General features: G+C 39.0%; 1 protein-coding gene across 1 annotated transcript in view; it reads right to left on the minus strand.

Annotated features, from left to right (window-relative positions):
- Positions 1 to 12,713, minus strand: part of PKHD1L1 (PKHD1 like 1) — a 151,442-nt gene that overhangs the window by 122,107 nt on the left and 16,622 nt on the right. Inside the window, exons 6-10 of the mRNA XM_040979402.1 lie at positions 10,787 to 10,880; positions 5,545 to 5,598; positions 4,643 to 4,716; positions 3,628 to 3,670; positions 94 to 164 (exon numbers count right to left, since the gene is read on the minus strand). Coding sequence (XP_040835336.1) covers positions 94 to 164; positions 3,628 to 3,670; positions 4,643 to 4,716; positions 5,545 to 5,598; positions 10,787 to 10,880 — 336 coding nt within the window. The remainder of the gene's footprint in view (positions 1 to 93; positions 165 to 3,627; positions 3,671 to 4,642; positions 4,717 to 5,544; positions 5,599 to 10,786; positions 10,881 to 12,713) is intronic.

A 12,713-nucleotide genomic window follows, 5' to 3' on the forward strand; every position in this document is an offset into this window, starting at 1 on the left:
TCTGATCATGATTGTCTTCGATTTGGTGAAATTATTTTTATGCCACCATCACCCTCTCGCTTTTATACAGAAACAGAGAAAAATGTTAAATACCTGCGTATGTTTGAAACATGGAAATCTTATTGAGAGAAGAAACAAAATATGCCATCTGATGTGGGGAACTCCTGTTAAGACAAACAGGAAGATATTCAGCTTAAAAATTACCTTAATTCAGGAATTTATATTTTTATTTTAATGAGAAGAAAGAGCAGAACGAAGCTTTTAGAGAGAGATAAAAATGTTCAATAGCTTACTCCAGTTGTTCACACATGCATATACACATAACAGAACTTACTAAATCCAACAGTTCAAACACATGCATTTTATTATTAGCAAATGCACTTCAAAAGACTTGATTTTAAGTAATAATATTGACATTAGTAAGAGAGATAAAGGGGGCTTGTCCTTGAATAAAGCCTGGGCTGTTCTGCTCACCATCCAACTCTTTTCTAACTATTCAGGTCTTCTAGCAAGGTAGTGTGAAGAGCTTTCAACACTTTATGTCATCTGATCTTTACATCAGCCACAGGAGTAAGTTAGTTTGTTTTCTTACTCAAAATTACAAGACCAGTAAGCAGCAGAAATAAAACTGCAGCCCTGGAAGTTTGAGTCCAGAATCCTTGCTCTGATCTAACTCGTACACGACACATGACTCCTTTGGCCATTAATATGTTCTATAGTATAAAGTATGAGAGCAAATTAACAGCAACCCACTTAATTAACAGCTTCTTCATATTTTTTATAAATACACACTAAACCTTTCAAATATGCAAAAACTCACACAAATGAAATGACGTTCTCTTAGTTTTCTTAATAGGATGCTTAATTAGACAAGTTAGGAATCTCACAAATGAAATCTCAAAATCTATGCAACAAAATTATAAAACACTGAAACAAAGACAAAGGAAAATGAGAATCTTGTGCCCGGAACCCACAACTAACTCCCCTTTAACCAGCTAAGATATGCATTTGCAAGACTCAAGAATCTTTGTGAATATTCATGCTAAGTTAGTTACTTAAAAAACTCATGCCAGATTTTGTATATTTTTTTATTTTACAAGTTTTTTTTTTCAATTGATTTTCAATCATTTAAAACCATGCTCAGCTCAACAATATGACATCTGGTCAGATCCTGAAACTCAAAAATGAACGCTGCTTCTTAAGTTAGTGGGCAAATTGCCTCTTGAAATAAAATTTGAGCATAATTTGTTTTCGATGACACCGAGGTGATTTTCAATAATTTATTGCTAATGACTAGGCATGTCACAATTAAGACAGCCTCATCTGAGCCTTATCAGTTTGGAACAGCTGTTGCTTGAACTTGGGTTAATGCAGAAGAGAAGGCTGAACACTGAAAGAAAGGTAGAACAGATCTTACAATGGCCTTTGAGGGGCTTGCTATTCAGGACTGCTCCTGAAATTTGTAAGGCATCAGTTTTATAGTTTACAAAATTATTTGGCACTTTTAAAATGACCCATACTCTTAAAATTAGGCTTTTAAGTTTATATTATATTTCTAATATTTATTTTAAACTCCTGAAACATTTTATACAGAAAAGCTATTTCCTCAAAATTGACATCAGTATGAAAGGAGAGCCATTAGCTTCAAAAACTAAAATAATGATATTACAAGTCAGGATTATAGAATCAATTGTGTAATGCAGCCTTTGGGCTTAGATGTGAATTTGGCATCATTTAATCGGAAAGTTTCTGAGCATGTTACTGCGGTGCAGTGACTTAGCTGTGCTGATCAATTGCATCAAACTCTAAACACTCATTCTATTTTTAGATGATTGCATCTTTGAAGTCACAAGATGGATTTTGGGAATTAGTAACTTTCATATAGCCTCAGAACCAAGATTTTATTATGCTTTTCACCCTAGAAAGAGTGATACCAAGAGTTTAAAGAAACCACATAAAACTCAAGAAATACTTTAAGATTCAGTAATGATACTCCTAAGAGGGTCTTCCGGTGTTTTCCGTAAAATCCTATTGCCCTGTCTTAGCAATTTGTATGGAAGGAGGTCATGCTCCTGTAGAGCATAACTGTTAAGTCAGGGGACTCCAAGTCAAGAGGTTCATCCTTAGTACCATGGACATTTCCTCTGCTTTGATCTGCTCTTGGATTACATTGTTCCTTATGATTCCCACCTAGTTTATATTGTTCTAAAAACAAAGTGTCCATCCCAGGCATCCATTTGTAATAAGTGCTACCTGTAGGTGGCTAAAGATAGTCAGCCTCCAAATACAGTGATGGTGCATTTGGACCCTCTGGGATTGTAGTTCTGCACATGAAATTGGACTGGTCTCATATTCCTTTGCAGTCCGTGAACACTAACACAGGAATAGCATTTACTTTTACTGAGCTTTTGGCTTTCTTTTCAAATGTGTAATCTCTTGACATCTTTTCAGACCAAAAACAGAAAAGAGACCCATGTTTTATCATTGATCAACTACAGCAATATTAATATTAGATACTTAATATGTAATTTACTTGGTTTCTGTCATCTGTCTCATTTTCTCAATGACAGACAATATGACATTTTGAGCAGAGCAGTTCATTTAGGTTTGGCAAATCACAGTTCCGCCCATTACAGTTCATTAACATATCCAGTTACTGTGACATCCAGAAAATGTTTCTACAGATTTGAAAATGCTCTGAAGTGCAACAATCCTGCCGTGGTTGAGAATCCAGGATGGGGTATCAACTACTGATGACGTGTTGTACTGGTGGCTGAAACTCTGCACCAGTCATGGCAGAGGATGGGAACAAAATCCTCAGGTCTACAGGTGGACGGCTTGTATTTTGGACTTACACCCAACTGCTACTTTCTTATAATGGAACATCCTTGGGAAGATTATTTAGCATTCTTAAGTTTCATTTTCCCAATGGGTAACTTGGGGTACATAATAGGACCTAATTGGTAGATTCTTTTTGGAGAAATAAATTAGATAATGTTCAGAAAGTGCTTAACATTCTACTTGCCAGTGCATTATTGTTCTTATCTGTTGAGTGGGGTTTGCAACCTGACATCTGCATGGGCTGATATTTTTATAAAATTATAAAAGCCTTCTCACTTAGATTATTGCAAAAATGTTTGAAAACAATTTCTAGTTTATGAAAAATTACAAATACAAACTATTAATGTTGATATTAAAATCACAATTGAAAATTGTAACTACCATCTTTTACAATAGTGTCTTGATGTCTGGAAAGAAAACATGTATTAGATAATATTATTCTTGGGGTTTTATTTAGTCTTTCACTAGTTCAAATCAAAATTTAATTACTTCAGCTATAAAAGAGCTATAATTAAGTCAGAAGAGCCATGAGAAATACCAATTTCCCATACAGCAGCCAAAGGTCTTTTATTTATTGTTTTACTTACTGCTATATTTCCCAACTACTGACAGGTCATGTGTGAGGCACAAATTATGAGTGAAAGGTGGATACAGCTCCTTAAATGTTAATTTGGGAAAATAGGCTGATTAATTGTTGAAATGTCTGCATCTAAACACAAAGTAAATACATACTTTATTTACTCAGCTGAATCAATTATGAAAATTAGTATTTACAAAATGACCTACCTTCCATAATCACTGTCTAATATGAAGCTGACATTGTGATGACCTGAAATTAATTTAAAAAAGCAATCAATTACATTCCCAATCACAGGACAGTACTTTTAGTTATAAAGCTGACTTAGGAACTGATAAAAAAAAAGCATAGAATCAAAATTGTATTATGTATAAATTATTTATAATATTTTATTATACCTATTAATCCTCATTGAAATGAAGTCTGAAGTAGCATATACAACTTTAAAGCATTCATAATCAAATGTCAACAGTGTTGCATTTTTGTCAAATTTTAAGACATTTGGATTTCAGTTAAGACATCTGTTAGGACGCCCTGAGATTTGTGACAGAATTGTAAATAAAGAAAAATTAAAGAAGAGAAATGGAGCCAAGTTGCTCTGAAATTTCTTTCACTGATTCAGCAGCTATTCACTCTTGCTGAAACTTTGCTAGGTGCTGGGCGAGCCTGGCCACTTCCTGACAGAAAGCACCTTCCCGCAGCAGCTGCAGTCAAGATTGCGCACACTTAGCAGCACGCTCCAGCCGCTGATAAGGCTATCTAGGAAAAGCAGAGTGAGTGCGGAGAACCAAAAGTCAGTAAGCCAAAGGCAACTGTTTGAGGATATGCATTATATCTGAAATAATTCACCATGGGAAACTTGCCAAGAAGCTCCTGCAAGCATTAAAAACAAAGACCAAAAAAAAATTAAAAAGTAAAAAAACCCCATGTCTGGGATACACAACGCAAGGAAGCATGCAGAGAAAAACGAAATGAAGACAACTGGGAGAGCAGAGCAAAGTCATAGAATCTTTTGAAGCAAAAATAAGAAATTCGAAACTGACTTTGTGTACAATCCTTAAGAAAGAAAGTATGTTCACATGAGTGTAAAAGGAAGCCAAAGAAAAGGGAAAATACCCATTCGAAAAAGGATACAGAAAAGGGTGGGGGAGGCCCAAGAGAACACACAACAGGAAAATAAGTCAAAAGATATCTACAATTAGAAAAAGCATTGCCAGTACTCACCAATGTAAGTTCCAGTGGTCTTGCAAATCATAGACCCCATGTCTCCATTTGGGTGATCTAGTGTTAGACCATATCTAAGAAAACATAGATGTTAATATCAAAGCATATATGCACACTGGTGTTTTTAAAAAATATTGTGCAGCACTTTCAAAATCTCAATAATTTTAGAATGTGTATCAGGGTAAAAACTGTTATTTCAATCAAAAATTCTGCAATATATTTCCTAGATTTCAGCTGAAGATATCTGAGTAGATTTCCAGCTAGCAAAAGATTTTATAATAATTTGGGTATCCCTTACTAATATTACTTTTATAAATGATAAAATACCAGTGCTAGCATTGTGGTTCAGCACATGGTACCAGCATCTCACATGAGCGCCAGTTCGAGTCCTAGCTGCTCTACTTCCAACTTCCTGCTTCTGTGCCTGGAAAGCAACAGCAGACGGTCCAAGTGTTTGAGCTCCTGCACCCGTGCGGGAGACCTGAATGGAGTTCCAGGGTCCCGCTTTGACCTGGCCCATCGCACTGTTTGAACCACCTGCAGAATGAACCAGCTCTCTCTCTGGCTGGTTCTGCTTCTCTGTTTTCTCTGTCTCTCTATCTTTGTGTAATTTTACCTTTGAAGTAAGTAAATTTAAAAAAATGAAATAGGACTGAATTGGATAATTCTGTGGCAAATATATTTTTCAAAATATATTTTCTCATGTTAACCTAACAGTCCTTCATGTCATGCTGTATTTGAGACAGAGGAGGAGGTAATACAGCTTCTAACTGTGTGATTGCGAACCACCATGTAAAGTAATTCATGAATACTGTGTTGTAAAGCATTTGCCTGTACAGTATTGCTAAGCTGCTATTTAAACTCTACTATTGATTTTTAAAAACATTATCTGAATTACTTACAAAGTATCAGATTGTGGTATAAGAAGCTCACAGGGCATTCCTCCAACATAAACTCTAGAAAGAAAAGGGGAACTTCCAATTAATAAATTGTTTCAAAATGTTCTCCTCTACCTTTTTTCCTTCTCATTCTCTTCTTATCCATCATTTATTCACTTATCAAACAATTATCGAACATCTATTAGGCGGACATCCCTGCTCTGTGCTCTGGGAGACAACAGTGAATGAAGCAAGGCTCCTGCTTTTCTGAGATGGAATTTTAACTGGAAGAGATTAACAAGCATGGACATCAGAGCATATTTGACATATTAGAAGGCAATGGCTACTACAGAATAAGAAAATACTAGAAACTGACTACGAACGAATCTACCTCAAGTTCAATCAATTCAGAAAAGCACTGTGTAAAAAGTTTCATGCTATAGGAATTAAATGACACAAGCACTCCACAATCATCATGATTAAGGAAATCCCTGCTGGCTTCAGTGATGCTTAAATTGGAACTGGGAGCTGAGAAAGAAGTAGGCTTGGGTTGCCAGGCCTTCCTTCATGTCTCCGAGCTCATCAGGCCTGACCTGCTCACTCAAAGGCTGACAGGACCTGGTGCTCGCAGACTCTCACAGGCAATCGACTCACACTATAGAGCCTCCCCACCCCAGAACAAAGCACCTAACTTCTTCCGTAGCCAATCCCAGCCCCAAGGTATGAACAGATTCACACTCACTAGAAATATGAGAAAATGAATGTTTCTACATATATAGAGCCTTAAACATTTTAATGTATGTTTATAAGTGTTACATTTCATGATTACCTCAGGTTTCTAAAGAAAATCTACTTACTGCACACATTACGTATATTCATGGATTCAAATTCTCCCTCGAGCACTTTGTATTATTTTGACTTAATCATAAGTTTAGCATCTAGCAGTTGCAGGACCTTACTACTTACTCAGAATCATTGCAGTTCTCCTGTGAGAACTGTGAGAACGGAGCAAACAGGTCCGGCTTTGTCCAAGCCTGCAGCTAGCGAAAACGTATCGCAGAAGTTCAGGTTCAGACAGCTCAGCTCCAGTCTATTCTCTCAACTGTATCTGGGAGTTTACACAGTGGTGTGGCTGTATGTGTTTATGACACCATGACCCTACTGGCCTGAAATATGTATTCTTTGCATTTTTATTTTAGATTGTTTTGTTATTAGATCTTTTAGACAAAAAGCTTCTTAGTAAGCACGGAGCCTTCTATTTATTTTCTCGCCTTCAATATTTTGAAATGGATTTGAACTTTAAGGTATGGGCTAACCTAGGATTTGTAAGAATGCATCCTAGCTTCTCACCTGGGGCACAGCTCACTGTGCCTACTCCCTCCCTGTTAGTAGAACTCGAGTACAATAAAATGCCTTGGGAACCCTAATGCCATTACTATCATGGTACAAATGAGAAAAAAATGGATCTGTAAAAATTTTACCTTTTTAAAAGAGATTAGTGAAAAGAATTCTGTGTGAAATATTTCAGGGTTTCCTGAATGCAAGGGTTTGTCAGGTTGAGGTCTGAGGTTTCCTCTGTAACTTCATATTATTACAAAATATGACCCTTTAGTTTACTGTTATTAAACAAAATAGTTTCCAGCTCAGTGGGACATTTGTCTTTGGTTTTGGTGGGTGCTATTCCTCTTCTCTGTTAAGAGAATATTTTGAAGTATCATTTGTAGGGCAAGTTTGGAAGAGGCATATTCTTTTAACTTTTCTTTACTGTGGAAAAATTTTATTTCATTTCATTTTCAAAGATAATGGAAAGTTTTGCTGGGTACGTTATCCTGGGCTGACAATTTTCTCTTTTAGAATCTGGAATATGTTGTTCCATTCTCTTCTTGCCTATAAAGTTTCCTGTGAGAGAACTTGTGTGAGTTTGACATTCCTTTATATGTCAACTGATTTTTTTCATGTGCACATTTAAGGATCTTTTCCTTATGTTTGATTGAAGGGAGCTTGATTATCATATATTTTGGTGAAGATCACTTTTGGTCAGCCTGCTGGGACTTCTGTGCCCCTCCTGTATGTTGTTTCCCAATTCTCTCTCCAGATTAGGGAAATTTTTCCTCATTATTTCACTAAATACATTTTTTTAAAGATTTATTTTTATTATTTTTCATTGGAAAGGCGGATATACAGAGAGAAGGAGACAGAGAGGAAGATCTTCCGTCCGATGATTCACTCCCCAAGTGAGCGCAACGGGCCGATACTATGCCGATCCGAAGCCAGGAGCCTCTTCCAGGTCTCCCACGCGGGTGCAGGGTCCCAAAGCTTTGGGCCGTCCTCGACTGCTTTCCCAGGCCACAGGCAGGGAGCTGGAAGGGAAGCGGGGCTGCCGGGATTAGTAGCAGCGCCCATATGGGATCCCGGGCGTGCAAGGCGAGGACCTTTAACCACTTGCGCCACCGCGCCGGGCCCCACTAAATACATTTTTAAACCCAGCTTTTCTTTCTGCACCTTCTGGAACTCAGATAACTCTTATATTTGAGCTTTTAATAGTGTCTTTCAATTCTTAATTTTTTAAAAAAGATTTATTTTATTTTTATTGCAAAGTCTGATGTATAGAGCGGAGGAAAGACAGAGTAGATCTTCCATCCTATGATTCACTCCCCAAGTGACTGCAATGGCCAGTGCTATGCCGATCTGAAGCCAAGAGCCAGGCAAATCTTCCAGGTCTCCCACACAGGTACAGGGTCCCAAGGCTTTGGGCCATCCTCAACTGCCTTCCCAGGCCACAAGCAAGGAGATGGATGGGAAGCAGCGGTGCCAGGATCAGAACCAGCACCCGTATGGGATCCTGGTGCATTCAAGGTGAGGACTTTGGCCACTAGGCCACCACACTGGGCCTTTGAATACTTTTTTTGGCCTGATCCATTTCTGCTTCCAGATTTTTGTTTGTTTCCCCCTGGTGATAGGAAATATCTTCTAATTTTGAGATTCTTTCTTCTGCCTCCTTCATTCTATTTTGAAGACTCTCTACTATACTTTTCATTTGCTCAACTGTATTCTTCATTTCTAACCCATCAGCTTTCATTTGATTCATTTCCACTGTGATATATTCCTTAAATTCCTTGAACGCCTGCTTTACGTGCTTCTTGTTGTTGATAAGAGGTTTTATAACAAGTGTTTTGAATTCTGTATCCCCCATTTTCTCATGTTAACCCTGAGGTTGGGAAAGGTTCTTGCTTCTTTGGCAGGGGAGTCTTGAATAATATTCATTGTGCCTCTGTCTTCTTTTGCTCTTGGTCGTTGTACTTCTAGCTTGCAGAGTCTTCTCCTTGGGGCAGGTTTCTAAGCTGTGTTACCCACAGGTCTACAGTTCGATTTTACTTATTGCAGTCGGTGCAGGGCTCTTTGTTTGCAGTCACTTGTGCCACTCCCTGCAGCAAGTTACAGGTCTGGGTTCTTATGTTAGATTTCCACCATGGTCTCCATTGCCCCAGCTCCTGGCTTACAAGTCACAACCTCCTGTGATACCGTGCTGAGGCTACTCCGTTATCTGTACAACCTTTCTCCGACTTCCTGTTAGAGCAGGTCCAAGGATAAGGAAGACACCATGTGTCCTGTATAGCTATGTTGTTGGTGGTGCTGATCTTGCCAGGACCTGTTGGTCATTAGTTCTGAGGATCACGTGGACGTACAATGCTGTAGTCGGTATTATTTTCCCTTTGTACCAGTGAAACGCACTGAGCTCAGTATGTTCCTGCCGAGTTCAGTACATGCACAGCTCTTTGCTGTCCCTGCAGTCTTAAATTCTTTGCCACGCTGTAAGAAATGGTGCCTAATGTGCCACTACTAGAGTTCTTGATCTGCTGGCCATCAGGTCTGAGAGCTACCCAGACCTGTCTTGGGTGGAACCTGTAGGATGCGACGTTGCTGCAGTTCACTGAGTCAGAAATAAGTTCACTCCTAGCTCAGTGCATGCGCAGTCCTGCCCCATGGTCCTTGCCTCCTTAAACAAAATGACGCCTGTTACGGCTCTAGGAAGCAGACGGGGCTGTGAAATCCACCCTGTTCCTGCACCACCTGTCTGGTACCTGCCATTCTGTCTCTGCTCCTGGTCAAATCAAGCATACCATCAGGATGGGCAGTTCTTTGTCTAAGTTCACCTCCGGAGCTCCCGGTAAACGTCCCTTCCCACCTTGTGGCTGGTGGAGTTCGGATTGCGTTTGCTGAATGCCATTGGGTTATCAGTCACTTTTTCACTGCTTTTCTGTGTCTGTCAGTCTCCAGGTACCCCTCTGCTGTTGTTCTTTCCTCTTCTATTTCCTGCAACATGCCCTCTCTGCTTCACACTGGCTAATATTTCTCCATCTGGTTAAATGTGTCCTTACCTTATTCAGCCATCTTGATTCTCCTGTCCTTATCTTTTTATTAACACTTTCAAGCTGCTTGTTTCATAAAATTATGAATGCATATGTATTTATACATATAAAATCCTTTTAATATTTGACATTTTCCTAAGTGCTGCCTCAATTGTTTCTTGATCTAGTTTACCATTATGCAATAAACTTGAGACATCTTGAAAGCAGTGCTGTTGCGTCTGTCCTTCCTTCTCTAGGAAATGAACAGGATTATCAGTCATCTAAGGATGGACTGAGATAAACCCTTCGAAGTTACAGAAAAGATAACTCGAGCAATAATGCTAGGTTCCAGTACACAGTGTGGCACACTTATTTTTAGATGTTAATTAATGAACTCTTGTTACCATCTGGTGCACAGCTGGTAAACGGAAAATCCAGAATTCGAACTTTGCCTGGAAGTGAGTTGTTGGCTATTTCTGGTTCCATCTCTTTGCCATGTTCTACAGTGCCATAGGGCAAGTGTTGGCATACCTGAGCTCTATTCTTGATTTTGATTCAGCTATAGGAGGTCCAGTTTTCAGATAATTTTTGTATGCAAAATGAAGTCATTAGAAGTAAGTAAGAAAATCCTCCACTATAAAGGCCTATAATTATGATATGGTTATGATTGCACTTGCCTCTGTATGCCTCCTAATAATAAAACCATAGCAGATAAAGAAGAAAGCATGTGAAATAAAAAATGAAAAGCACTTTGCCCACTGTTTCCATGTCAGAGACTTGCTCAGTAGTTTAGTTTTCTTCCTAAGCTCATCTGGGGAGCCTGATCACACTGTCATAAGTTTCATACCCTCGGAACCATTGTTTTATATCACATCCTATTTATGAGTCCCTAGAAATATTTACATATCAAAAATTACCTCAAAATCCTAACATTTTTCCCGTTGGAGCTCAGTGCAGTGTTACTTCCATACACGTCGGTGAAGATTCTGCCTTGGATTGTTAGCAGCGTGCCTGAAAACAATCCCAAAAGGTGCCACGTCAGAGGATCGGTCTAGAGAACAATACAAAACACTCTTCATGATGCAACCAGCATATAGACACTTACATCTCATGTTCACAATTCTTGGTTGTACTGATCTTAAAGTTCTAATAAATCTACCAAGTAGGAACATGTACAAGTATTCATATATTCAAGAAGCATATCATAGGAGTCTGCAATGTTGAGCAAAATAAGGCTCAAGTGAAAGGGTAATTTATTTGGGGAAAAAAAAAAACCACAAAAATGAAAACATACAAACTCAAGAAAAAAATGGGTGAAAATGGAGCCTGGCATGACAGCATAATGGTTAAGGTCCTCTCCTTGAACGCGCCGGGATCTCATATGGGCGCCGGTTCTGATCCTGGCAGCTCCACTTCCCATCCAGCTCCCAGCTTGTGGCCTGGGAAAGCAGTCGAGAATGGCCCAAAGCCTTGGGATCCTGCATCTGCATGGGAGACCAGGAAAGAAGTTCCTGGCTCCTTGCTTCAGATCAGCGCAGTATCAGCCGTTGTGGTCACTTGGGCAGTGAATCATTGGACAGATGATCTTCCTCTCTGTCTCTCCTCCTCTCTGTCTCTCCTCCTCTCTGTACATCTGCCTTTCCAATAAAATAAATGAATCTTTTTAAAAATGGATGAAAATGTATGTAGTAGCTATAGAATCAGCATATGGAGCCTTGTAAAACATCAAAACAAAGAATTACCAAATCTGGGGGGCAGTGCTGTGGCACAGCCAGTTAAGCCACAGTTTGCACTGCTGGCATTGTATACAGCATATTCCTGTCTGCTCCATTTCCAATCCAGCTCCCTGGTAATGCGCCTGGGAAAGCAGCGGAAGCTGGGCCAAATGCTTGGGCCCTGAATCCACATGGGAGCTTAAGAAGAAACTCCAAGTTCTTGCCTTTGGTCTGGTCCAACCCCAGTTACTGAGACAATTTGGGAAGTGAACAGGTGGGTGAGAGATCTCTTCCTTAGTCCCTCCTATTCTCACCCCCTCTCTTTCTCTCTAGCCCTTTCAAATGCAGAATCTCTTTTTTTAAGAATGAAGCCTAACATCTACAGATAGATAATAAAAATGAAAAAATATCTAAAGACAGCGAAATGAGTTTTAAAAGCAAGTGAAAATTATTACCGATTTAGATAGCACACAATGGTTATTACTCCTAAAATAAAAGTCCATTTCACTTAACATAGGACAATATGAGCAACTTTTAGTAAAGCCAAAGATAAGTTATTTATAGGAGGAAGAATAGAGTGATCAATAAACATAAAATTATATAATAAAAATTATATAAAATTATATAATTCAAAGAACAAAAATTCTTTAAAACTTACTGTATCTTTCATATAAATACTTAAAAACAGGCAGTATGTGGAATAATCCAGGTTATAGAAAAGTACATTTTTGGGCCCAGCACAGTAGCCTAGCAGCTAAAGTCCTCCCCATTGCATGCTCTAGGATCCCATATGGGTGCTGGCTCTAATCCTGGCAGTTCTGCTTCCAAGCCAGCTTCCTGCTTGTGACGGGGGAAAGCAATCGAGGATGGCCCAAAGCCTTGGGACCCTGCACCTGTGTGGAAGACCTGGAAAAAGTTCCTGGTTCCTGGCTTCAGCTCAGCTCAGCTCTGACCACTGCAGCCACTTGGGGAGTGAGTCAGAGGACAGAAGATCTTCCCCTCTGTCCCTCCTCCTCTCTGTATATCTGACTTTCCAATGAAAATAAATAAATCTTAAAAGAAAAAGTACATTCTCACATATTGGTGATGGGGATTATAAGCAGCTGCAATCACACTGTGATACAATGAA

This window comes from Ochotona curzoniae, unplaced genomic scaffold (assembly GCF_017591425.1).
Source record: "Ochotona curzoniae isolate NIBS_2020 unplaced genomic scaffold, NIBS_Ocur_1.0 contig_3190, whole genome shotgun sequence".
Classification (NCBI taxonomy): Eukaryota; Metazoa; Chordata; class Mammalia; order Lagomorpha; family Ochotonidae; genus Ochotona; species Ochotona curzoniae.